General features: G+C 40.5%; 1 protein-coding gene across 1 annotated transcript in view; it reads right to left on the bottom strand.

Annotated features, from left to right (window-relative positions):
* SPATA16 (spermatogenesis associated 16) overlaps window positions 1-27,979 on the bottom strand; it is a 97,155-nt gene that overhangs the window by 62,063 nt on the left and 7,113 nt on the right. Inside the window, 2 exon segments of the mRNA XM_054835506.1 lie at window positions 2,568-2,713; window positions 17,277-17,915. Of these exon segments, the coding sequence (XP_054691481.1) occupies window positions 2,568-2,713; window positions 17,277-17,915 (785 nt within the window).

Raw genomic sequence — 27,979 nt, 5'->3', positions numbered from 1 at the left:
CAGACTGCAAGTTAGGAATTATTTTGATGGCTATCTTATGATGAAAAGTGGTGGTCAAGTAGGTTACTGCAGATGTTGCTTGGTGAGGTCAATCCACGGCACGTTTGTTCAGAGCTGTGACAGATGAGAAGTGGTTTTAATAGTGTTTGATTGCAAAGGGTAAATCTTTTGTATCCGCCTGACAAATGATCAGAACCCAGCCGGTGGCCTCAACTGTGCCAGTGATGCTAAAGGCAGCCTTAAATTTTGATATTAAGAAACTGGAGAATACAATTTCCACTCTTCAGGAGGACCCAGACTTGGCTTCTCATATAGGATCTAAAGCTGATGATATAAATTGTGCTCCCTTTGCTTTCTTGAGAATGGGAAAGCTATTCCCCTGAAGACGCCTGTTCTTGACCACTTTAAAACCGAGCTGCTGGAATTTTTCTCTGTTCCTCTAGTTGTGATATTTTGTAAGATTTCTTCCTGGTGAAACCCGCTTCTATATATTTGATACAACTATGTGTGAGAATATTAAAGCTGATTTTTGGTTAATAAGGCTTCAGAAATGAATGCAGGAGCTGTGAAATTTACATGAAATTAAAGAAAAAATAGTTCAGTAAATGCAAATAAATGCAGAAATGAATATTTTAATTTGGATTCATGATTAATGCCAAAGGATTACCAGCAAACCATTACAGTGTGGTGATGACATAAAAACTCAATGGGAATAAAAATTCTGTACGGACTACTTAACTGATAGCAGTAAGCTATTTTTAGTAGGAGAGCTTGGAGTAATTTATTTGTTCTTTTTAAAAATATAGCTATTGATTATATTTCAAGTTTTATCTTTATGTTAATTATGCCTCAGAATATTTTTTTAACTGGTATACTATTGTATGAGCTCCTGCATTTTAAAATGTGACAGCCGTGGTCAGTAGACTTATTCCCATTCTGTGAGTTAAATGAATTGTATTGAAAATAGGCACTACTGATTGCCACTTTTCTTTGTGCTATGTAACTAAAGGAATTAACAAATTGTTATATATAAGGAAGAAGAGTGAAGATTTTTTTCCCCTTCTTCAGTTTTCCAGTTATCTCAATGTAACTGCATTTATTTGCTCTGTAGGTCATGGGTTTCTGTAGGTCATGGCTTCTGTTTTAAGACAATTGAAACCAAAGCATGTCTGAATAGGCTTTAGTTTCTGTAGTGCTGGGGTCAAGACATCTTACTGTTTTGAAATCAAGATAATTTAAAGGCGGTAAAGAAAAGTATTTCCTGTTCTAGTTATATTTATGCTGTTCAAATAGCTTCCTTATTTTAGTGTTCTTGGAAATCACAGTTAGAATAAGAGAGTGATTGTTGTTTTTCCAAAAGCTGGGAGTCAGGCTTTATATATTTCTTTCTTTTCTAACATTGTCTTTGAGAAGCCATGGAAAAAATGTGTTTGGTTTTTAGTTTGCATGAGGAGTGCATTTTTGTTGTTGTGTTTTTATTTTTATTTTTTTTTAATGGGAATCTCTGTCTTCCCTACTTCCTATGCTTTGGCTCGCCTAACAGAATACTCCACCTGAAAGGAACACGGTTTGTGTGCCCATTAGATGTTCCCTGCCTGTTCTCTAGCCACTCGAGGGCATTCAGGTCCCCAGCCCAGGTGGTACTTGGAACTTTCCCTCTTGGGAAAGGGATGGGGGACAGGAGGTGAAGACCTTGTCATCAAGTCAGGATTCTCAGACTTCCCATGATGTGCATGCAGCCAAGTGAACCTGCTGCCACAATGGCATCGCATTTCTACACCAATGCATTATTCTTCACCACAGTCTCCTGTGCATTAGGTGCAAGCACGTGCCTCCTCTTTTGTTGTAACTACTCTTTTTGTAGTTACATTCGAGATGACTGTATGAAGAAATCCTTGTCCCGCGCTACTTGCAGTGTCCGTCCTACTACATCTCGTGCAAGGGAAAAGTGAACAGAGATTGTGGTAATGAAGTGCTGCTGGCAGGACCTGCACATGGCTAACAGAAACTATTGTTATGCCTGAATGATAATTAAAGGCAGCACAAACCCAGCAAAATCCTAACTCATCTGAAACTGATAGGAATTTCATCTCCACCATGTGCAAGTTTTGTTTCTGGCTTCTTTATGCATTGCTGGTGGTGCTGGTCTTTGATGTGGATCACAAGTGAACCCATGAGGAATTATGTAATGAAAATAATTTGAAGCCATCCCTGACCTAATCTGGCTTGAAAAAGATCAAGAGCTTATAACATCATTACTGTCATAGAAGGCTGAGCATGTTTATATTTGTCTGCCTTCAATCTTAAGTGTGCCCTGAACTATGCACATGACTCACCTGCACATCCTTCCCTACTGCATTATCCAAGCAGTAAATGTATACATGGCTATTGTGTCTTAAATTTTGAGAATTGGTCCAACCTAAACACAGTGCCATGTGTAAGTTGTGTTTTATTGATTCCTCTTTTCTCATTATTAGACTGAGTTTTTCTGCACAGGACTTTTTTCAGTCTTTGTTTAATTTTTGATTTCAGTCTTAGCAGTGTATCTAATCAATATTTATTTTTACCTGTGCGCATGATTCAGAGCATCATCAGGCTTCTTCAGTTTTAAGTAGCAGGTTACAAGCTTTGTCTCAATAAAACTGGCAATACTGGAAATATCTTCTGGAGATGACTTAAAGGGATTGTCTAGAGCAGCACCTTTACTGCAAAGCTGTACGATAAACAAAAATGTTATTTACTAATGTTATAATACACCTTTTGTTAGGTAGAAATGCTTTTTTGTAACTGATAAATGGAGAAAACTCACTTCTAAGTAAAATATACCCTGACTCTAACTAGAGTTAGCACTACAAAAATCAGTACAAATACATGTGAACATAATATAAAATGCAGCGTTGTCTTCCCAGAAGAGATAGTAAAGAGCACAGATAATAAGCTAAAAACTAAAAAGCACTGTTACGAAAGAAACTATATTTTTCCCCATTTTCAAAAATAAAGGCTCAGCTTCAAGCTCCCAAAATCCATGGCTGAAGGAGGAGTCTCAGACAGCTATTTACTTGTTTCAATAAGCCAGTGGTGAACTCTGCCTTGGGCTCTGCTGCCTTTGTCCCATGGGTAGGACAGCGGAGAGTGGTACAAGGCAAGGAAACGGGAAACTCTTCCCCCTTGTTTAATGGGAGGACTTGTCCTTCCAGAAAACTGCTATAAAAAGTAAAGAGAATGAGATCAACCATCTTTCCCGTCTTCTTGAGCCATATAGAATTTGGCAGGGAGAAACATCATATTTTCTGTTTTTTAAAAAAATACTCTTCCTGATAAATTGCCTGGTATTCATCACAGCCAGTGGCTTTCTCATTAAATAATGTTCTATTCAATAATGTGCATCATTAGAATTAAATAACCCACAACTCCTTAAAATTTCAGAGTCCTCAGCACTGACAGAGCTGTGATACTTTCAGTCCTCAAATCTCTGTTTTATTAACCTACAGGTGCCCTGATTTTGTAATGCCAAAAAGTAGTAAAAATTAGCTTTTAGTTCTTAAGAAAATTCAACTGTAAACAAACAGATGAAATCTAAGAGCCCTGTCTGTAAGGACAATAACCATATAGCGCTACTAATGAAAATGCAATTGAATGTCCTTTGCTTGGATAAACATCCCTAACAGGATTGTTTAGTGTGCAGTGATTTCATCTAAGTGACTTCACTGCGAATCAGCTCGAAAAGTAGATTTCTAATAAAGATTAACAAATTAATATTAATCCAGGCTGTGTGCTTAAACTCTCGGATCGCGGGGAGACCAGTGCTGAGGACCCTATACGGCACTGAGCTGCAGCCTAAGGTGGATGAACGCAGCCTCTGCTTTAAATGGGGTATAACCAAGGGACTCCCACTTGAGTCCAGTTGTGCCAGTCACCAGAGCTTTAAAATGGAAAGAGGAGGATCTGGCCTGTTTGTCTAGCTCCTCATCACTAATGAGTTTACTTATAATTAGTTTCTTGTGCCCATATAGTTAAAATCCAGTGGTTGATCTTTAAGAGGTGCAATGTCAACTCAGCAGTTTGAGATCTCTTTAGAAGATTAAATCTGTCAAGGAAAAAAAAGTGCTTCTATATATGCATCTTCTCATGTGTGATCCTTAAAAGCAAGAAGGATTATAGACTCACATCCACACTTAGCACCTACAAAGCTAACCCTATCTTTAAGATTTTTGTGCATTGGTTAGAGATCGGCTCAATTCTTTACAGGCTACAAGGGTCATTCAACAAAGTGTCCTCCTAGTTCAGGTGTGATAAATGTATTTTTTTTCTTTCACATCCCTCCTCTGCTGAGCGAAGTTACACAGTGTATGTAATAAACCCCATACATTTAAGATTTTCTATCATCTTGTTATCAGTAGAAGTTATAAATCAGAGAATTCATCACTTTTAACTTTGCTCATGGTACCGTATATATATCTGCTGAAGTGTCTCTATGGATAAGGCATGCTATATGTAGCTAAAAGACCCAGAGAATTATGTTCACATCAGTGAACATAAAAGTATCATCAAGTTTTTCTGTAATAACACTTTTCAGCTGAATTGGCCATGCTGTGACCTCTGTTAAATTTATGGGAATGAGAGATTTGAGGCTACTCCCTGGACTTTCAAGTTCTTGAATGATTGTGAGAAGAATCATTTAGGGATCCCTTCAGTATAAAGTGCCGCAATTCAGAGTTTCCTCAAGTCTTACTGCTGATATGAAGAATTATGTTTAGACCTGCGTAACCCCTCAGTTATCTTTGACAAAAACCAAGACATGAGTCTCTGTAAACCATATCTGAACAGATAAGAATTCAGAAAATATGTTTAAATACAGTGAAGATTGGGTTCTGCCAAGTCTTCTCTAAGACATCTCAGAGTAAGAGTTCAAAGAAATGAATAACAACTCCATCTTTAATCTCAAAAAATCAGAGTAATATTTTAAAGGTATGTGCCTGTGTTTGTGACCATCTAGGCTGTATACTTTCTATGTCCCAAACTCTCTCCTGATTTTTTTTTGCCTAGCATTTCTGCAGTAGATCAATGCACTTGAAAGAGACCCCTCCACACTAGTTCTGTACAAACAACAGCAGCATGCACCAAAACTCCGATTCAACTTAATTTTACAGAAATGGCTCCTCTGTACTAAGCAGAAAAGTTGTGAATATACAAAATAGACCTAGTGTCTGGTATTAGTGAGATGCACAATTAAATGTACTCACTGGTATAAGGGACTTTTTTGGTAGCAATATAGACACCACGGGAAAAGGTTTCCATTGGGTGAACCGTCTCAGCACTGCCTGAAAAGCACATCATTGTTTTTTAAGCTCTGATGGAGATTTTGTGCGTGTTTCATCACCCTTCGCTGTATTTTGCTGGCCTTTCTGATAAAAGGACTTAGCTATGCAGCAGGAGAAGGACCGTTTCCTTGCATTGTCCTGTCTGCCACCAACTATTGAGCCTGACTGAGGGTTTTTGGGGGGTGAGGCAAAGACGGTGCCAGAAAGCACCTGAGCGAGCTCATTTGGGAAGTTCCCAGGGGAGGAGTTAGGCAGGAAGGAGACAGCGAGCTGGGATTTTGCAGCACAGGTGGGGATGTGGAGAAGAGTTGTAGAAAGACTCACATCTGAGTTTCAAAGGGGAAGAGAAAAAGGAAAACTTCCTAGGGATCCAAAGGAGCCTCTGTAGCTACAGATTGTTGTAACTTTGGGCAACCCTGCTGGACTGAGAGCAAGGGAAGAAGAAAGGCTGTGCCATGCACAGACATAATGAGCAGGGAGGAGATTTGTTTGCAATTTCCGTGTTTCACCTAGCAGAACCGAGTTTTCTTTATCCTGCTGTAGTCCGCAGTCCAATAACGCTGCCTTTGAAGATCAAAAGGACTGTTGGTGTTTTTGGAGCGCTTTAAGCAAAAGGTAAAAGCGGCTCCATCTCTCTCCTCTGAATACCTTAAGGTCTTGTCACAAGGACATTCAAATATAGATGGGGGCTTGGAGAGCAGTTATATACGATATATATCATCGAGGGTTTCTTTTCCCAGAGAATGTTACAGAATTTTATTTTAATTCCAAACAGGGAAATTTGGGGGTACCTCTGACATAAGACTTTGAGCTTTTGGTCTGCAGAAATCTTGCCAATAACTTAAAGGTTATAGAGGCTATGAAATTGAAGCAAACAAACATTTGAAGCTTTACAGCCAATCTGGGGTGAAAAACCTGCAATGTGCTATACGAAGTCCTTTGCCATAGCTAGCAAATCTAACAGTATTTTTTGCTTTCAGACTTAGTCTACCTGAGAGCACCCCTGTCAGGAGATAGGAATATTTTTCCAGAAATACTATTTAATTTAAAAAATCCTGCCGAAGGATATTTATATTTTCATAGGGGCCCTTGTTGCAACTGGAGGCTGTTGTGCAGGTTTTGTGTACAATAGCATGCATCCTTTAGGAGACCGCAAGGACTTTTAGATTATGAAATAGAAGAACTGAAGATGAAATAAAGAAATGAAAGCGTTACCTGCAATTTTTACATTAGAGGTGAACTGACGCTAATTATGTTAGTTTCACCAATAAAGGAGGTTTCCCTTGCAATGTGTAGGACCCTATAAATATATTGCTGAAACCACAGTCGTATAAATGCTCGTGATAAAGTACTTTGTCAAAGGTCACAGAACAAGTCTGTGACACCGTGAACTTAGCATAGATCTTGTTGTGGTATTAAGGCTTTAATTTTGGCAGTAGCAGGCAAGGAAACCTTATGAGTAAAGACCTCCCAGGCATTAGCTAATAAGAAAGAGGTGAAATGATTGCCCCCAAACCCACCATGGCTTTGGTAAAAGACCAGTGGAAATGCTGATCGTTAAGGTAGCCTTCTAGTTAGCATGTGTGTTATTTGGAAGAATAAAATTAGAGCTCTGGTGCCCTGTACGTTGGCATGTTGGAATTGTTTTCACTGAAAATAAGGTGAAATGTTCAAGTGTAAGAAACTAGTAATGGTAACAGTTTACTAATCTCTGCTACAGGTCTGGTGTATGTAAAATTCCGGAATATGGTTTGCCTTAAAGAATAAGATGCCCAATAGATATCCGTCTATGTGTGTGGATATAGATATGTATTTGATAGCAAATTTAGCTTGGGAAAACAAGTAAACTTGATCAAATGGTGTGTGTCAATGAGATTCTTTGGCAATTTCCAGATCGCTCATGCTTTCCTCTGCCAGAGTGACAGGGTGAAGAGTTAGTTTGAATACAGCAATAACCTGCTAGCCTTGCTGGAGCTGATTGCTTTGCTTTTTTAATTTTTCTTTTTTTTTTTTTTTGTTAGCAGAGGAATGTTTAATCATGCCTCTCCATTTTAAAGATAACTTTGTGGTTTTCCCTGGAGTGATTTTTAGAGTGGCTAATCAGAGGGACAAACCTGAAAAGACAAGAAATATTTAATTAGTGTCTTGTCTTCTGACTAGCCAGCAGACCTAACCAGATGCCTTCACTTCAGAGCGATCCAAATAATCAGCCTGGTAACGTCACTGCATTGCACATCAGGCACCTGGCAAGTCAAACACTAACTGCATCCCAGAAAATGTCTGCTAAGGAAGGCTACTTCTGAAAATAACTTTCAAACCCTGATAGCAAGCCTTAGAGAGGGCTGAAAAAACCTCCTTTTTGTGTATTGCACTGTATTCCAGTCCTTACAACTATTAGGCACTATCAAAAATACTGCAGGAAAGTAGTGTAACAAAGAACCAGTTAATGGTGATTTTCTCTCAGTGGAGAGAAAAAAAAAGTCAGTATGGAGAATAAAAAGAGAGAGGATTTTTTCTCAATGATATCATTTCATGCAGCATAACTTTCCAGCTTCTATTCAAAGTCATACTGACATCTTGGTATGCAATTCCAGTCAGCAGAACAGGAATTGTATATAAAACCCCTGTCTTTATTGTTAATGAGATTTGTGTAAATAACTTGCTAGAAAACATTGAATATATATATAATTCACTACTAAATATGGATGCAGATGTCAGCTAAGAAGAACTAAATTTACAAGGCTTCCTGCAGCCTGCTCTGCAATGGATAATTCAAATTATATGTACGTATGATATTTTTGGCATATTAGCAGCTCTATGCAGAGTTAGCACTGGTTTCTGTGATAGTAATGTGTGTGCAGGACACATTTGCTATCTTGGGCATATTATTGGTTACACAGTACTGGCTGAGCATCAAGTATACTTCAGATATGCTAAGTTATGAGAAATGATCCCTATTTCTATTCTGAAAACCACTGTTTGCCAGAAAAGCATGGATCTAGTGAGTATTTACCAGGTGAACTTAGCAGGCAGCTTGCCCTCACTGTGGGGTCTGGTGGGGTGGGATTCGGCCTGCTCTCCCCCATTTCCATTGGGCTTGTCTTAAGCCCTGTCTGTGACTAGGCTTAAATTCCTCCTTTGGCTAAACACAGCCTTTTTGCAGGAACCGGAGGTACGCAGAAGGGATTTGGTGACTGGGTGGGGCAGAATGTTCGAAAAGTTCAAACCTAAATGTTGTGCTCCCCAAAGGCTGACAGGCTTTGCATATCTGTCACTGGCTTTGGAGACAAGAGCTCTCTGTAAAACGAGATTTCAAAGGCCCACAAAATTCAGAGGATATAGTATTTTAGTTTGTGCTCATTTCTAGGTAGATACTGCTTTATAAAAATAAACTTGACGTGAATCTTTCCCTCCCACAGAAGCTAACGACGTTCCCTGCAGCACTCCTAAGCTGAAGTCATTCCCGTTTTTTGGCCCAACTTCAGATAAAGGCTTTACCTCCCCTCACTGCAAGCTTAGGGGTCTTTCTCATATTGTAAATAATTTGCTTTGGAAGTGTTAAATCAGGAACAAAGGTTTTAGGAAAATGTCATCCATTTGACTTCAGTTTAATCTGTGTGCCATGCTATAAAGCTGTGCCTCTCGTTACTGATCCCTATTTTATGGACTGTTCCTGTTATCAGTACTGCCAGGGTGAGAGGAGTAGTCACAGAAGTAAAAAAAAAAAAAAAGACACAAAAATCCCCCCAACAACCCCAGAGCTCTCTAATGAAACATATATTGTGGAATCAATATACTACAGTAGTTTCCAAGGAACTTGATATTCTGTACAACATACTGAAATCTCCTTTATAGATTGCTTTGTAATACAAAATTTGCCAGTCCTCCACTGCGAGTCCATCCAAGATGAAACCAGACCGGGGATGGTGCAAATATTCTATGTGAAAACCAAACAATCAAACAAAAGTCAAAACTGATACCAGTACCTCCTCTTGATCGGATTGTAGTTGAAGATGCCTCTTGGATTTTGAAGCAGGAGCACCAGTCTGTTGATAGCGTTCACAGGAAGAGCTGGCCAAAATGAATGTGTTTTTGGAGGCAACTGTCAGCTGGTGTGATGTGACTGTATTGTAGCAAGATTTTGAGAGCTGTCATGATTGCTTGGAAAAAGCAATATAATTTCAGGCCAACTAATTTAATCCCTTTGATGCCAAGAGATTTGCTACCGCTAAGTCCAAACACAGAGATATCTCACCAGCACTTTTATTAAGGCAAACTATGTGAAAGGTTCACTCCATTTTGATGGACAGGATTATTAGGGAAAAGCAATAATTTGCAGAAGCCTTATTTTCATGCCATTTCTGGGTATGATATCAAAGTTAGCCGCAAGGCCAGCTCTCCCCTCTCTCCCCACCTCAGGATGGTGTGGATTTGGTAAACTCCACCACGAATCCTCTCAGCAGTATAGTCAGCATTAGAAACACAGCCCATGTCCACGCCTCAGGAATAAACAGAAATAAAGCTCTTCCCTAAAGTAACCTAACTAGAATTCATTCCCCCTTACTTCTTATTGTTTGGTTCACCTCTGTAAAGCTTTTCAGCATTTATATTCATTTTACACTGTCAAAAGCTGAACAGGAGTAAGATAACAAATGGTTCTGGTAGCAGCTGTCACCACCTACTGTCTGTGTATGCCTGTGTGAATCCCTAAATGGAAATAAAGTACTTTAATAACACATTTTCTCTAAACTGTCCTCATGGATAAAGTTACTCTCAAATCAGTCCATGAACACTTTCCGATTCGGTGCCCATTTCAGCCTGCATCTCTGGCTCTCCTCTGCAGGATCTATGTAGGTATGCAGCAGTATAATTTAAAGACATTTCAGATAGCGGGGGGAAAAAGCATTAACAGCACACCTTCTGTGACTGCTGCTTGCCTGCGTTAGCTGCGTTTGGTGTTCGAACCTTCTCATAACCTGCCTGATTTCCTTGCTATAAATTAAGCCCACTGTCCATAGCATTTTTGCGCTGCATCGGCTCTAGCCAGGAAGCGCCCAGAGCCACAAATTAAATGTGAATTGCTCTGCCCTCCCTGTTCCTGCGCAATACCTTCCAGGAGCTGATGGCAGCTGGGAGGATAAATACCTCCAATTTCTCAGGGCCCTGAACATAAGAGAAACTCCCCTTCCAGCTGGGCTCTAGGGCACTGCTTTACATTGGGAGAGGTGAGGCAGCGTCGCACCTTTATGTTTATCTGTCGTTGGTCTCACAGTGCCTGAGATGTGCGGGGAGCTGTGGGGTTCAGGCACCGAAAGGCTTCTAGCTGCCCAGCTTTGAGAAGCCCTTTACGGATCCAGCCAGCGGTGATGTGCCCTGAGCCATGCGTGATCGTGACTGTTGAGCAGAAGTCTGAGCCCATGTCTTTCAAGATGGGCTAGTGCCTCCTCCAAGGCTGTCCCAAGTCTTTTTTCTTTTTTTTTCCCTACTTTTTCTATTTTTTTTTCCTTCTTGTGTTACCTACTGAGGAATCTACTACATGGACCTTGTCACCATTTTACAGTGATTGTAAAACATGTGGTTTGCATGTCTTTGGGTCAATGAAGCTTTTGATTGTAAGTGACAAGTGATAGGTGATTATTATTTTTAATCAACTATACTGCTTAACATTTACAAAGTATGGAGAAAATATTTGATGCTTTTGAGCACCTGTCACCTCGAGGTAAATAATCTAATAGCATGTGAGGAAGCCAATTAGAGGTAATTAGAAATTGACTGATCTGCTTTGGCACCAAAATGATTGGAAAATATGGCCTGTCCTTTCTGGAATAGGGATTTTGCTCTCATACACATACATGAATGAGGAAATATATTGTTTTGTGGTCAACTTGTAGTATTCCTTTGAGGAAAAAAGTACTTTATAAGCCAGATATGTAACAGCGGTTCAGGCAAGAAGAACAGGGACACGAATCCTTAGAGACAAATAGCTGTGCAGTTCCTCAGCTTTATTTCATGGTGATGGGCATGCTGGAAACGTCTAGAAGATTAATAGATTCAAATTCAGTGATCAAAAAATGGGAGCATGTCCAAATGGATCATTATAACAGATTCCCACTCTATCTCACAGGCCAGATTTGAGCTATCTGTAAGCTTCACATTCCTGGTCTAAAAATCTTCTGCAGCCATAAAAGACAATAAGTATCAGTAGAAGAAAAGAAAAATCAATTTCTTGGCTTTGCAGCCTAAAAATATAGTGATGGGACTATGCGGAGAGAAAAACTGCTGATTATCAGGGGCTTTTTTTTTTTTTTTTTTTTTTTAGCAAGGTAAATGACTAGGCCATATTTAGGAAACTATTTTGTTATTAGCAGTTAAAAGAATATTTCTAGAGAGTAAAGTCAGCATCTCACACTCAGGCTTTGGGGCATCAGTGACTGTCATCTTTGTTCTTTGTCTGTCCTGGTTTCGGCTGGGATAAGAGTTAATTTTCTTTCTAGTAGCTGGTATAGTGCTGTGATTTGGATTTAGTATGAGAATAATGTTGATAACACACTGCTGGTTTTAGCTGTTGCTGGGTAGTTGTAGTGTCTATGCTAAGTCAAGGACTTTCCAGCTTCCCATGCCTTGCCAGGTGCACAAGAAGCTGGGAGAGCACAGCCAGGACAGCTGACCCAGGCTGGCCCAAGGGATATTCCCAACCATAGAACGTCATGCTCCAGATATAACTGGGGAAGCTAGGTGGGAGGCAGGATTGCTGCTCAGAAACAGACTGGGCATTGGGTTTTTCCTTCCACAGGTGGTGAGCAATTGCATTTGTGCATCACTTTTATTTATTAATTATTATTATTCTCTTCCTTTGTTATCATACTGAACTGTCTTTATCTCAACCCACAAGCTTTTTCCCCATTCTCCTCCCCATCCCCTTGGAGAGGGAGGGGTGAGCGAGTGGCCATCTGGTGCTCAGTTACCAGCTGAGGTTAAACCCAGCACTGCCCAGGACCTAGTGTACTCCCAGGAAGTCTCTAGAAGACCTGTGCTGATGATGAGGATAGATAATTTATGAGTCTGATTTTTAGCTCTAGAAAGTTGGTGCTAAAAAATATTTAGCCTTTCACATGCTCTCCCTTGAGGACTTTCATGGTGTTAAACTGTGTCTGGTCCTTGCACAGCTTTTCGTGGTGAGAGGGGCTGGGGAAAACTATAAAGTCCCACTTTCTGCCCCTTTCATTCCAGTGGATGACCAGGAATTGCAGTCTCCGTGCTCCCTGGAGGAAGGGATTACATTTGGTTATACATTGATGGCTTCTTGGACCTCAAGACCCACCTGTAAAAAGAGACAGTGTTGGAGGAGGAAGGGTAGGCAGAAATGTGGCTGTGCTCTAGTCTTTCTGCAGCTAATCTAATGGTCACAACAGGGAGCACATCCAAAGCTCCTAACCCTACGGTGCTCCCAGGACTGCCCTTGCAGCAATGCCTCTAAGAAAGCCGCCTATGCTTTTCTAATGTGTTCTACCAGTGGATAGACTACTTAAGATGAAACTCCTTTGACATAGGTATTTATATAGGAAATACTCATTTTTTGCTTCTCATATTATGAAATTGATGGAAGGCTTGGTTGAACCATGCTGCCCAACTCTGTGGTGGTATGTAATTATGTCCACAAGGTACTGGTGCCACAGCTGCTCTCAAAACATTTGCTTTTTGCAGATATTGTTGCCTGGAAGAGGGAGCATGGTCTTGACAAAGCCTTCTCCACAAGCAGTGATTCACAAGGGAAGGTTAATCTAAAAACTCAAGGTGTGCAAAAAAGATGGCACTAATGTTTATCTCCCTGCTATAGGAATGGCACCCATAATAGCCATCTGTGGAAGATGGAGATACCCCAGCTTGTGGAAGGCACCACAACAGCTCTCTGCTGAATTAATCACAGGCTGTTTGAGGCCTTCACCTCACACGTGGGATGCATTTCATGTCTCTGAGATATTCAGTGCCGAAAGCTGTGTGCTGAGATACTGTGGACTTCTTCCTCTGCGCAGCAGTTGTGAACCTTTCTCATTCATTTTTTAATCACAGGGGATTATTTTCAGAATAACAGGGTCTGAAATTTAAATGTGTGCAGGTTTTAACCAGGCTGATGTTTCTGAAGTCTTTTACACTTTCTGATGTTAAGAGATTAGTTTGAGACAAGATCTTTCGATCCTCATAAAGGTTTAATGTTATTTTGTAGCTAAGCTGTTAATAATTGGCTTGAGATTTTATAGATATACATACATGGCTTCCACTGAGGTTTTAAGCTAAAGAGTGATTTCTCATACCCTTCATATCCCAGTCCAGATGTTCAAGTCCTACTTCCCTACGTTCCAACAGATGGATGCCAAAAATCTAGGGAAATTTACGGTGTTTCTCAACATAGTATATATAATATACTGTATTATTGAGCTGGGAGGTAAAAGAGTGAAGACTATTGCCCCAATTTCTTCAGCTATTTTCCTCACTAGCAGCAGAAAGTACTTCATTCTTAAGCCCTAATGGTGAGAGTTCTCCAAGGGAGCATTATTTTTTTTCCTCTCCCAGGCCAACTGTAATGCAGCTGACTAACGCTAAGTCCCTCCTGATTAATTTAATGGTAGCTAAATAGTGCAGAAATAGTGAGAAGCCACCAATTCTTCTCCTGATAACACTGTTTTCCTGATGTCTGCAGTAATCAGCAGCATGCTGTCCAACTTATAAAAGTCTCTAAATTAAACAAGCATTTCAGTTTTCCTTTCTGACTAATAATTTTCCTTTTCTTTTTTTTCCCCAAACCCAGTAATTTCAGTGCTAGACTTTCAGAACTGCGTGTTATTTGCATATGTGGAAAACAACATGATCTAAAGAATGATAATACAATACGAATATATAGATGGATCTAGAAAAGACATTTTGAGTTAAAGAGCCAAGAAATGTATGATATTTGCAATATGTAAGGCAGCACTAACTTTAGTGATTCTATTCAAATTTATTGCTATGCACATGCTTTTCTGGATCAGGGCGTCTAGCTCAAAATGTTGTCATGACAGACTAAAGCCTTAATTTCCTTAAATCTGAAAAATATCTGTAAACATTTTGCACCAGAAACCATAACTATGAATTTCCTGACCTTTGAGCTTGTTATGTATCATGCATCTCTTCACCCCACAAAGTGCAGAATTTTTGTTTATTTCTTCAAAAAGTGATGGGCAAAACAACCACAGTTCCAGTTTCAGCAACTTAAGTTTTCAGGTTTTTCTCTGCACCGTCCACAATTTGTCTATATCCGAACAAATAGACAAATTGGAGATGATGGAAAGAAAAGCAACAAAAATGATACAGAGGTTTAGAAAACATGACCTGGGAGGAAATGCTAAGAGAACTGAATTTATTTCATTTAGGGAAGACTGAAGACATATGCTAAGAGGTTGCAAGTACAGAGGGAATAGAGTGCTTAATTGCTCTTCATGTCAAATAAGGATACAAAAAATAAAAAGTTGTGGGCTATTTTGCAGCATGGAAGATGTGGAAAAACTATATCAGCATGCTGATATAGATGAGCAGTCCCTCTTACTGGCGAGTATTAGAAACAGAGTACAGAAGTGTCTGTCAGGAATACTCTGGTTCTTGCTTTTGCGGAGAGCTGGATTAAGACTGCTGAGAAGCCCCAGCCCTACAGTTCTCTGATTTCCCAATCTCTCATCCGCAATCCCAGGAAGGAATTCTTTAATCTCTGCTTATTCTTTCACCGGGATGTCTATTAGCTAGCCTTTCCATTTCCTCCTAGGAGCAGAAAAGTACTTTCCTCTCAAGTGACAAATGTTTTTGTTCCCATCAAAGCACATTTCTGAATGGGAGAGGGGAAGCCTAGAAAGGATGAGGCTTTCTGATTTTACTCACTGCTATAATATTTATAGTTTTAAAATAAAATGCCTTCAGTATTGTAGAAAAAAAATAGGAAGAGGATATTTGCTTGTCAACTGCAAACCTCTAAGGTTTTACAAATGCTTTTGAATTAAGTTTGGCAGTACAGCACTGAAATAAGTATAGCTGGACCCTTTTTCAGGATGTCAAGTGCATAGCTGAAGTGATTGGGGTCAGAGGGAAGGTAAAGCATTAGGGAGAGTCCAGAGAATCCAGCTTGCAACTCCTCTGTTCTAATCACCAACCCTATTCCTGTAAAGTGGAAAGTGTGTGTGTCTCATTTTTTTAATTTTATTTGAGAAGCAGACACTGGCCTTTAAAATCTTTACAGCTACTAAGAATGTTTGAGGTTTTTTTTGCATCAGGTATCATGGAAAAAGTCAAGCCCTCATCTGCACGGTGAATGTTTAGCAGCTGGGTTAATTGTGAGGATACAGGGCATCTTTCAAGGTTTATAAGATAGCTATGCTCTTGGAGATACTGTTTTCAAAATGCTCTGATGCCACCTCTTTGAAAGCAGCCTTTGGCTGCAGAGTGCTACTATTTAACAGGTTTAACATGACTAAAAATTGAGATGCTGCTGCCATTATTAAATTTCATTCTGCGCACAAGCAAACAGTTTATCATAGTCTGTTCCCAGCAATTGTAATCCAATTTTTGTTATCTTACATTGTTTAAAAAAAAAAGAGAGAGAGAGATACTGTACATCAATCTGATAAAAATGTTTAAATAACTGGTGCTTTTTTGTGATTATGTCAGTTTTATAGCAGCATTATGGAAACACGACAGGGTAACTAAAATCTGATTACGTCTAAGTCCTTGCCCATTATGTGATTATTATGAACCATGACTTCTACTGGCACATTATGAATTACATGGTCATAATACAAGGGATTTCCAATATAATTAACTGAGATTAGCAGCACTAGAGAAATCTGGGAATAATGATACAAGTTTGAACAATCAGTTTTACTGTAAATGCTGCTAGCCCTGGCTTCCAGGAAACAGGAGGCTGGTGGATGTAACTGCGACCCACCTGCTGGGGTTTCCTACACCTCCTTTCTCTTCCCTCCCCCCGTGAAATTAAATGCAACCTTGCCAGAGTGTTAGGAACTCCCTCTTTTACTCTTTTCTTCTCATATTATACTGATAAAGCTCAAGGCTGGTTCAGATTTTCAAAAATGTCAAAGGTCTCTTGGGGAGCTCAGCCTGAAACCGGAAAGGGCTCTGCTTTTGAAAGCATGGAAATGTCTCCTTGTTGAAGAACAGATCCATTTAAGACAGCTCGAGTTTGAGCACATAAAGGCAGAAAGTCATGAAAATCACAGATTAGTTTCAAAGACCATAGCCAAGGCCATATTATTTTAGTGTATCAGGCAGGCACGAGGTCTTTCTCTCCCCAAAACCCCAGCTGCAGAAAGCTGACTGTGTCCAGAGGGGCTGCTCACGACTGGACCCGTCCTTTCTCATGCAGCAAAACAAAAGATTTCTGCACGGATCTAGTGGCCATCTTCTGGCTTAGAGAAAAAGGGGAAATGGAGTGCATGATGGAAGTGCTGAAGGGAGAAAAAGAGACTAAAATGGACCTTCTGTTTTACCAAAGAATTAAACGTTTTGCCCAGTAGTACACGGACAGGCTGGGGTAGAGTGGGAACTCCCCTGATTATTGAGATATCATTTGTCCCTGAGAGAGCTGGGATTAAAAAGAGGGCCTCTTTTTTTTTTTTTTTTTTAACTCTGTGGGTCTTAAATGTCCTCTATACATAAATACAATTGAAGACTTAGAGAAAAATACAAAATCACTTGAGATTTTTTTTTTAGTTCAGTCCAGTGCCACCCTCCTCCTGTGACTTATTTATAGCTCTTAATTTTCAGATTTCACATGAAATTGCATCTCAGGATTTTTATTAAACCATACGCATCCCAGGTTTGTGCTCCTTCTTCGCTTCGATATTATTACACCCGGTCAGTACAATGACAGCCTTTCATTTACTGTGCTATGGTGATTGTACTTTAACCTCATACCTCCAGTGCTTTTGAGAGCTGCTCCGTCGCTGCTGCGTAGTTGTTCTGCCTGTAGCAAGCGCTGGTTTCCCGGAGGGTCACCTGAAGCTCTTTGTCGATCTGGCGCAAAGCGCTGCCGTTAGGTGTGCTCAGAGCATCTGCTTTTCCAGAATCACGACACGCTGATTGTGTGCTTGTAGACAGCACAGGCTCAGCGAACTCAAAGTAGACGTCCTCTTCATCAGTGTAGACCAACTCCGTTTCTATGTCCGTTAGGCTTTTCAGAGGAATGTGAGACAGAGGCGTGGGGATTAACCGATTGCCAGTTTCCAATGTTGTTTCTTCTTTTTTAACAGCTGTTTTTTCATTGTTTTCTGATTTCTGTTTAGGCTTTGCTCTGCCTACATTGTTACTTTGTTTTTCCTTTGTTTTCTCTGCCGTTTTTATTGTCCTCATTATATTTTCTTCTGCTCCATCCCCAAAGTGGTTTTTGACCTCTTGCAGCGCTTCTGGAATATCATTCAGTTTGTTTGCTGCTACATTTGACTCCTCACTCCTGCACATTTGCTGAGAGGTCTCATTCTTGCCATCCATGCTTACGAGCTTTTTTTGGAAGTCAATGTTGCTTTCTGATGCTATAACTTGAGCGAAGAAAGAGTCCTAGGAGACAATGTAGAAATGTTAAGAATACTCAAACGTTGCAAATCCAAAAAAAAAGCATGCAAATGCTTTCTCTGCTAGGCATATTGTAGACACCATTATGAGAAAAAAATCTTCAATAGTTAGTACACAGAATATCAGACTCGCTGTAATTACTTTCTCTTTCCTGTGTAAAAGTTTAAGGCATCTTAAATATTTTTGATAGCTCTTGATAATGGATATTTGTTGATGTAAAGCAATGTCAGTGTATGAGTTTGTTATATCTGGGTTGAGAAGGGAAAATCTGGCTTTTAATCAAAAGAAAAACGACCAAACCCCTGTAACTGATTGACTCACATTGTATATGTTGTTACAGGGTGCAAAAAATCACTGTGGCCTGATTTTCGAGAGCTGATAAGCACAGTGACTGAGGTCAGAGAGGGATGTTCAAAAATCAGGCAGAGTGGATGTATTCCAGAGGGGCACAAGCTCCAAGTTGGGTCCCAGCTTCAGCTGCATTTGAGCAAAATTCAGGTCTGGATTTGGGTTTCAAAGGCAGTTCTTATTGAACTACCTGCAAAGGACACGAGCGTTGGTACTAAGAAGCAACCCTCCCCCAGTACTGAACAACCTAATTGTCAGTTCAGGGAACCGGTAGTGGATTCAAACTGATACAACAAGGTGTAGAATCAAGTTCATAAGCCGCCTCTCAACACCAGTTCCTGTACAATAGGCAAGGTGACTTGATCTGCATTGTAAACTCATAATTGTGCTCAGATTCAAAGGAAATGTTGATTTTTCATCTGCTCCTGCTGACTTCAGAGTGGAAAGGTGGAAGGCACAGGTAATTTTCTTCTCAGTTTTTCCATCAATTATGAAAAGTTTAGTTGTAAATAGCTTTAATGATGATCGTCTTTCAGAATGGTTTGTTAAGCATAAGCACTCAGCCTTTAACCTCCGTACGTTTAGCACCAGTTTAATGTGCTTAACTACAGGTACAGATTGTACAAAGGAAAGGTGCGTAATAAATGCGTCTCTGTTCGGTCAGAAACAGATTTTAAACAATAAGCAACTTGTTGAGTTTTAGTGAGGACCCTACAGAACACGCTACTGCACAAATAAAAGCTGCCGGAGTGTGACCTGGATGCCGTGGTAGGGTGATACTTCACTGTTTAGGGGCATGGGCATTAGGCAATGGGCAGAAATTTATAGAAAGGGGTAAAGGGAAGAGGTGAAAGCGTTTTAGGCCATACGAGAAGCTGATACTGAATTTTAACATAAACAGGGTTTCAATTCTTTGTCATGTTTCCCCCCCGCCTTCCCTGGCTAAGCCAGGTTGCAGCCAAGACCGTCGCCAGCCCTGAAGCAGGGAACTTGTTGGTTTTGACATTTGTTCACAACCTCCAGGCTGAAAACTTTACTGTAGCAGAACTGCCTGCGGAGAAACTTATTCCTCCTTCCACGACTGCAAGAGAAGGAGCGAGAGGTGAGGGGATAATTGTGTGATTTAAGGTAATTTCAGCAGACTTTTTTCAGCAATGTGCTGAGCAATCACAACTCCTACTGAGTTCAATGGGGATGGAAAACCACTGGCCCTTCCCAGATAGTGCTCCGCACTTGTCAGAATAGAGCTCAAAGGAATCATATTTATAGCAAGCTATTTTGAATGGCAGCAGTAAAGCAGCTGGAAAAGGCTAATGTACTTGCATCTGGCAGCAATTTTACCTGTTTGTAAGACATTCAATCCCTTTTTAAAACAAACCATAGCATAGGCTAAAGATTGGAAGCTGCTTTTTTCAGTGCTGGCTTCAGCACTAGGTAATTTAGGTAATTATGATTTATCTTCACTGTGCAGTGGAGCAGAGATACTCCAGCCAGCCCCAGCACAAGCTGAGGGGATGAGCCTGATAATTTTGGTGCCATATCGTGCCAACATAACGGTCACATACGAGACCTGTGATGGACCTCCATGTGGCCCCGCAGTACATGGCTATCCCAGGTTCTGGAGGGGCAACACAGGACCTTCACAAGCTCTTGGGTGGGCTGGTCACTGAAGGTCCTAGAGAACTCTAGAAAATGAGATTTAAGTGTCTACATCAGATATAAGTTTGCAGGGTGTTTTCTCTGAGCAGCCCTATAGTACCGAGGAGCCCTCAAGGAAAATTAATGGACTCTTCTCCTCACCAGAAAGCTCTCAAAGGTAAAGCCCTATATCTGATGGGGGGGTTGATATCAGTGCGAATGGGAAATTGGCTGAAGCAAGCTGTTTGCTGTGAGACTGTCTTAAGAAGTTTAAAATAATTTACCATGGAATAAAAAAAAGCAGAGCATGAACTGTGAAATACACACCAATAATTCTTTAATCACTTGCAGGCGTTTTTCTGGTGGACCAGCACCTGAAATGAACTTTGCTGTATCAAGTGGATTTATACTGCTCCTATTGTATTTTTACGTATTCAAGCTGATTAACAGGACTTTGGGTTGTGCAATGGAAGCACGTTATAACTCAGGCAAGCTCACTTTAATCACTGCCTCAATAAAAAAACACTTCCAGGGAAAAGCTTTTAGAAAATCATTATCTTTGTCAGTTAAGTATTTTCCTGAGACTTTGGTTAAAATGTCTGTTTTTTTATTTTGGAAACGTTTACTGTAAAATGCTTCTGATGAATCACTATGGAGGGGAACATAGATAGATAATTCAGCGCTATAGTCAGAAGGAAACTAAATTTGCGAGCTCTCAAGAATGATCTTCCTGATCAATCATAAGCAAGTTCAGCTTTCTGCACATTTGAGGGTTAATCTTCGCCAAGAGACCTCTGTCCATGGCATTGCCAGCCAGTACAGCGAAGCATTTCGTTGGGTCTGTTGGTAAGGAAACCCCATCTCTTCAAATGGAAAGGCTCACGTGAAGAAACCGTAAATGCAAAAGGAACATAAGATCATTTATCTTTTAAAATCTACTGGGTTTGTCTGTTGATTTCCCAACGTATCTAGGAAAACCTTCTTGGGGAGAGTGGCCTGCCTACTAGATAACATAAATTTCCTTACGTGCATGATCTTATGAACCCTATTACTTAGGCTTTTTGTTCTGTATCTAGTTTGATTCTGCTTTCAACACCTTCTATTATCTCACATCAGATTAGAGAAGAACCTGCTGATAAATCACACTGGCACTTCAGCTGGCACCTAGTTGTTAAATTCTGTGCCAGTTCTTTGATGAGCCCTTTTTTCTTCAGAATTTAAACTTTGATTTCAACCAAAAAAGCTTTTGCCCTTATAGTTGTGAAGTAAAACCTTTCTAAACACAAAAGACTGCAGTGCTATCTTCCTGAATGTGCATATAGCAAGGCAGAACCACTGGGCTACATCCAGCATTGATTTAAGTGGAGGGACAGGAGGGGAATGTCTTCTAGTGGTTCTCAGAGGGGGGTTAAGCTGACTTGAAACTGAACCAATACCTTGCTGTTACCAGCTCTTTGGGACATGAATTCTGTGGGGCTGCACTTCAGAAAAGGGTCTGTTTCCCAGTTTTGGTAAAATCTTTCATTAGACAGCACGAGTCGCTGTTTCTGAGGATCACAGTTGCCTTGTATGGCAGAGGCTGTGGACAAAGACGCAAATACAAGGAGAGATTCCCCAGTGTTGGCCTGCTGGATCAGACACGCTCATGGTTCGGAGGTCTAAGGGGATGGTTTGGCAGCTAGGAAGCAGAAAGGGGACCTGATGATTATGTTTCTTACTCTGAACCAGGTTCCTCACCATTCGACAGCAGTCCAGGTGGACCCGTACTCTGACATTGAATGTGCCTTGCTAAAACTCAGAGACAAATTAGGCATCAGATCTGGAGACTGCAATATTTGTCCCTCCCCCCACCCTGATCAGAACTGGCAGAGATGTCTGTTGTCACTGTTTTGTTTTATTTTCACTTCCTCTGCAGCATAAGGTACATTCAGGATGGGCTGGCTGTACCTCATCTGCTGTTCCAGAGGCTCTAGTCATTAGTGGTCCATCTGTACTTTGTGGTCTCTGCTGTGAATGTGCAATGCTGCACGGTTTCTAGAGGACAACATCACATTTTTCAGCCAGAGCATGACGGTATCTGCAGCACATATGCATTTCATGCAAAGATACCCCATCTGTCTTTCAGTGAGCTCACTTGCGTACCAGCAGCCGTATAGTTGTGTTAACCTGATACCCCACCCAGGCTAACTCACCCTGCTAGAAGATACATATAATGACAACTGCCATATTAGTATACCTCTTAGAGAGTGATGGGACTTTTCCAGAAAGTTATAGGAACCAAACTCTTTCATCCATAAAAGTCTTTTTCTCCCAGAAGGCCATTTGAAATCACAGGGCAGTCATCTGCTACAGTTCATTTCAGTGCAAATGTTGGAACAGACAAAACTGCATCCAAAACTATGGAGGAAGTATAAGAAAATTATACCACTGGTACTTGTACAAGTGTTATCCCACTCCTTCAATGTCCTCTAGTACAGACAGAGAAATATAGTACTATAACAAAACACATCCAAAGCCCCACAACAGATAGGTCATTAGCTGCCCTCCTCTATAATAATTTCACTTATATTGAATTCCAGATATCCTGATCCATCTCTAAGGTGAGGATGCTCCAGTTTTATCACTTAAAAATGAAGCAAGATTTATCTGTATTAGATTTACAGGCAGACTTTCTGAATGAGCATGTGCACCGACAGCAGCTATGCTGAGATCTGAACTGGAGATTTTTCCAGTCCATCTTTCAGCAGGATGACTTTTTAAGCACTTCCTTTACTGCTGAATACCACAAAGGCTCAGACAATCTATTGATGACGAAGGTCAGCACCTTCTTAGCAGCCCATAAAGTGAGTCTCTCACAATCAGGTTTCAGACTTTTTAAGATTCTAGCCATTTCTTTAGGCAATGAAGCAACCTAGTTCTTTCATCTTGCTATTTTTATTGTTTGAAAGCCTGAGTCACATCTGATCATTTTTATTTTTAGTTTTCTTTTTGGGGAAAAAAAAAGGCCCTTAATGTATCTTTTTTTGTTCAGTACTCTTATTTCTTTGTGATAGACATAAGTAATGGCTCATTCAGTGCAAAATCAGAACTCCTTACATTTTTCTTACTGTGATAAGGGCACACTTGCCATTATTAGAGCTGCATTGTCCACATTGCTGCAGTAAAGGTTTTGTCAGCACTTCCACTCTAAACACTATTTTTGCTCACTATATTTAACCTGTTTATAAAAATGATAATAATAAATTGGGGTCTGGGTTGAAATTTGGCAAGGGTAATTGTGGGTTTTTTCGTAGTAGTTTGCAGGGATTTAACCATATTATCCTAATTGCTCTTTGAGGCTGAAACTCACGTATTAATTGTTTATGTGGTGCTGAGTACAACAAAACACTACTCTCATTAGGCTATAGACATAAGAGAAATATTAACCTGTATTAATAATTACTGTTCACAGTTACAGATAGGTGGTTCGCTAGGCACGCTTATGCAAAGACAGTAAGCTTAGGCTTACTGTTGTTCAAAGTAACACAACTCCAATTCCTTCTACTACTCATAATAGCTTATGGAAGTTAAATAAAGTTGAAGGTAAATATGACAGAAACAGAATGTAAGAAACTAATCGTGGTTAAAATACTTAATGTGTCTTTAAGGGTAATGTGCAAAAAGAAATAGGAAATACGATTAAAATAATCAAGAGAAGTTTTGACAAAGTATGTTAATAATGTGGTTGTCATTCCCTTCTTGAACAGTGTTTAAATGCAGGAAGGAAAGGATGGCCTGAAGATCACTGTCATGTTTCCAGGAATCTAGGAGTCTTCTCTGAAATAGTTGGGCATTGATTGGGCAGAAGAGGAAAATACATAAATCACTGGTCCCACTAATTTTGGATAGTCTTGTAGAATAATGGGATCTGCTTCCTCTCCCTCCTGAACATTTTTTCTTTGTCATTCTATGGTTCGTCTGTCTTATCTTTCCTGCTAGCCTTTCTTGAAGAAAGAGAGGCTAGACAGCCATGGTCTTGTAGAGCCAGGCTGCGTGATCGTAGAGGCTGCTTCTCCCAGGTCACTACTACCCTTCTCTTTTACTGCTGCAGCTCCTAGTGCATCTCTGTGCAAATTAAAACAGCTTGGGGTAAACAGATACACAGAAATATCTGGGATCTGAACTAATCCACTTCATTAGGCACTGAAGCAGGCTGGAAATATATACCATGAGCTAGCAGTATGCGAATGTCAACCATGAGAGAGGAGAAAAAGAGAGGGGACAGGCACAGATGGGAATTTCTACTCTTCCTGCCTTCTCCAGCAAAAGCCCATCACATGTATTTATTTGGTTTGTTGGCTTAGCCAAGGCTGCCTGCTTGGGCACACGGCTGCCAATCTATAACCAGCGTTAAGGCAATTTTTTTAAGCTTTAAGGCAGCATCTTAAAAAGTTATAGTACTCACTGAAATGGGTGAGCCAATCTCACAAGACGGTTGAAACGAGGCTCTTAATATTTTCCATTTCTTTGGGGCTTCTCCCCTTCCATATATTCTTTAAAGTATTATTTTAAAACTTTATATTATTGAGTACCACAGCAAAAAGTTAACTGCCCACAATTTAACACAAAATTAGGCACCTCAATTAACTATTTATTGCTGTAGAGATGCACAAAGATCTTATTAACAATTTGTTTGAATAAAATTAGAGCTGTAAAAGGACGGTAGGCTAACTACTACAATTATAACTCAAAATCAAGAAAGAACCAGAATCTTCCCAGCAGCATATCTCAGGAGAGTGAGGCAAAGCAAATGCAGAAAAGAAGCATCAGTGATCACAACCTGGAAGAAAGAAAAGGAAGATTCAGTACATGGTGAGGGCTCAGGAGTGGTGGTGGGTAACGAGCGTGACTAAGGAAAAATGGAGAGAGAGAAATGGAGGATGTTTTCTGCGTATGTTTTTTAGGCACTGTATAACTGTCTTCCTTACACTCCTTCCTAGTGAAATGCTTCCTCTAAAAGTGTGGGAGAAAAATACTGAGAGACAAAAGAGACAGCAGGGAAAGCATTTCAGCTCTGCGTAATGATGTCATCCTATTAGTACAAAGGCCCGCATTGTCAATTAGGAAAAAAAGGTCAACGCTGTGTCTGATGGGGATGTGAAGCCTGGCCAGCCTTCCTCGATTGGATTCAGCAGCTCAGCACTGCAGGAGCAGAGCAGTTCATTTTCATAGCTAAAGGACCACTGAGAGGAAAGAGGGAGAGAAAACGGAAATTTTAAAATGGTAAAGGTTTCTACAGCAGGCTCCTGAAAAGTGGAATTGTGAGAACAAATAATTCCTCTGTGTGAGGAACAAGGACGTATGTGTGTGCCTAAGGTATAAACAGACCAGTGAGCTTAGGGTAATCCCTAAATGAAAAGGAATGCAAAGATTGGTCCTACAACTGAGACGTTGTGCTGAAAAAGCTTGAGGGTTTTTTTTTTTTTGCTGCAATATTTCCTAATTCTGTTGGGAAGACAAGAAAGCAATTTTTGAAGAGATTACAAAGCAAACGTCCAAGTGTCCTACTTGCTCTCATTCTGAAGGAGATGAAGAACTATTGATTTTCTGAAAAGATTGCTTTGAAATGGTGGGAGCTGAGTACTTCTAAAGAACGAGTGCAGAGGGGCAAAGTTTGGTTTAGGAGGGTTGCCGCAGACTGTGCTGTGGGCTTGATTAGATCTGCCAACACGCTATTAAGAGGTCTGCATCTCAGCACTGCTCTGGGCAGCCCTGCCTCCAGGATGAGGCAGGAATTCAATGAGAGCTCACAGTACAGAGAGAGCTCGCTCTCACTTCGCAGAATCGTCACATTCCTATGAGACCAGCGGTAGGAAAGCCCAAACCTAAAGGAGATGTTAACAGACCTATAACGACTTCCATTACCTATATCAGCCACTAGATCTGCAGCAAAGAAGGTGCCTGACACCTTGCACGGCACTTAGGTCAAACGTACAGCTAGAGAGACGTGGCTGAGGGTACAGATCCTTTTCTTGCTCTAGCTGTACCAGACAAACAGGTTACTGTGATCCCACCCAACCCTAGTTGCTGGTCACCACCCCAGGATGGGTGTCCCCGTACTGTCCCCTCAGTTCTGCTCCTTAATTGGCGTTAGTTGAAAAGAACCGCATTAAATGAGAGCTATCATTTTAGTTGTTGGTGTTTCTGTTCACCAAGTGCAAAACTCCACCATTACCCCTTGTGATACGGTAAAACATCAGCTGCAACATCCAAGCTCCTAACTAGGACCACTCCGTTTGAACAAAGACAACTTTGGTAACGATCCTTCCTTTTGGTTACACTAACTACGTAACTAGAATGAAGCTGGGGTGTACAGAAACCTGGCAAATCAGTGCGGGAGCTTCCTAGGTCACTAATTTTATTGGACACTTAGTAAAAAATCTAGTATCTTCGTGTGCCTAATTCTGTGCTCTACTAATAATATTAGAAACCTCCCCAAATCAAAGTCAATGAAAAGGAGCAACAGGGAGAAGAAGAAGGCATGAGAATGGTAAGAAGAAGAAAAGTCAGCAAGTAGGGCTCTGAGAAACTAAGAAAAGGATTAGAAAGGCCATCATATCAAGATGTAAAGTGAATTTTAGCAGACTGAGGGGCTGTCTTCCTTCTGAATGTCCTTTGGTATTGTTCCACTACCCGTAGGGGGAATCTCCCTAGATAAATGTCATTAACTAGAATTCCTTTTTTTTATTGTTGTGGTTTTTATTTCTTTGGTGCTGTTGTTCTTTATGACTGATGGAAGAAAAAGAGTAAAATCAGCAGAGTACAATGCAGGGTGAGGGAACAAGGGAGCAGAAAGCGGGTGCTGGCAAGTCCCTCCTGCCTCTCTCGTAATAAGGATGTTCTTGCAGCAGGGGCCCGTGGAGACGACAGCCTGTATGAGAAATGGGAAATCTTAAAGATCTCGTCCAGATCTTCTTCTGGTTAAATGAACACTGATCTGCCCCAAAGATCTTAGCGAGTCTGGAAACATGGAAACTGATGAACCTTTTGACCACAAATGGGTTCCTATGATCAGAAATTCATTGTTGTGAAGAACAGCATGCAAACAATATACCTCTGTACCTCAGCAAAACCCCCCTAAGTTCTCTTTTGCCAAGTTAGCTACTGAATTTCTGTGACCCCAGCGGTACAATTTGTCTTGAAGCTTCTGCTCAAGTGACCCTTAAAGGCAGTATTGAAATTCTTCTGCTTGGGTTATGGAAGCTAATAAAGAGTCTGATAACTGGTGGGAGGGCACTGAAGCATTCATGCATATGAAATCATATGCACATCTATAACCTGAGATTTTTCTGATGCCATGAAAAGAAATGCAGAACTACTGGTTCTTAATCTCTCAGACTTTCAGAGCTGTTTCTAGACTCAGGTATTCCTGCAGTGAGTGGTGGTTAAACAGGATGTTTATAAAAAACCAAACCAAACAAGGTGGAGAGGTTTGTTTCCAAACCAACAAGGCTTTTTGTTTACCTGCAACAGGCTGTCTTAACAATTACTGTTCACTGGAGGTAAGGGCTAACCTGAAACCTAGAGCTTGCTTTATTGAGTGGATTATATATAAAGCAGTGAAAACTCCAGGGTGCACAGAAGCAAAAAGAGCAAGAAACTTTTCTGGTAGTAATAAGACCTGTTGAAATAGCCAAAGCATCATCATCAGGGACTAATCTGGCTTGGAGTCTGCTTGATTAAAAATAAGAGACAATAATTTTCTTATGGCTCCATAATTCAATTGAATAACTCGGTTAGTTATCTAATACTACTTTGTCATACAGAATGATCTGTATGTTGAAAGCCCTGTTCAGACATAAACTAATTAATTCTCATGGCAGGACCAGTCCTGTGAAGTGCTGTGCTTCTCCAATGTAAGGGAAATCAAGGAAGCACAATAACTCACAGGGTGAGGCTGAATTTCCCATTAGATATGTAATTAAATATTATGAGTCCCACTGGGACGCAGAGATGTTAAGCAGAGATATTAAATGAGTTAGCCCTAGCTGTGCATCGGTCCTTCCTCGGCTCCTGAGTCAGAG

The sequence above is a fragment of the Grus americana genome, chromosome 9 (assembly GCF_028858705.1).
Source record: "Grus americana isolate bGruAme1 chromosome 9, bGruAme1.mat, whole genome shotgun sequence".
NCBI lineage: Eukaryota > Metazoa > Chordata > Aves > Gruiformes > Gruidae > Grus > Grus americana.
The sequence above is the reverse complement of the archived record's forward strand: the minus strand, read 5'-3'. Positions and strand labels throughout refer to the sequence as shown.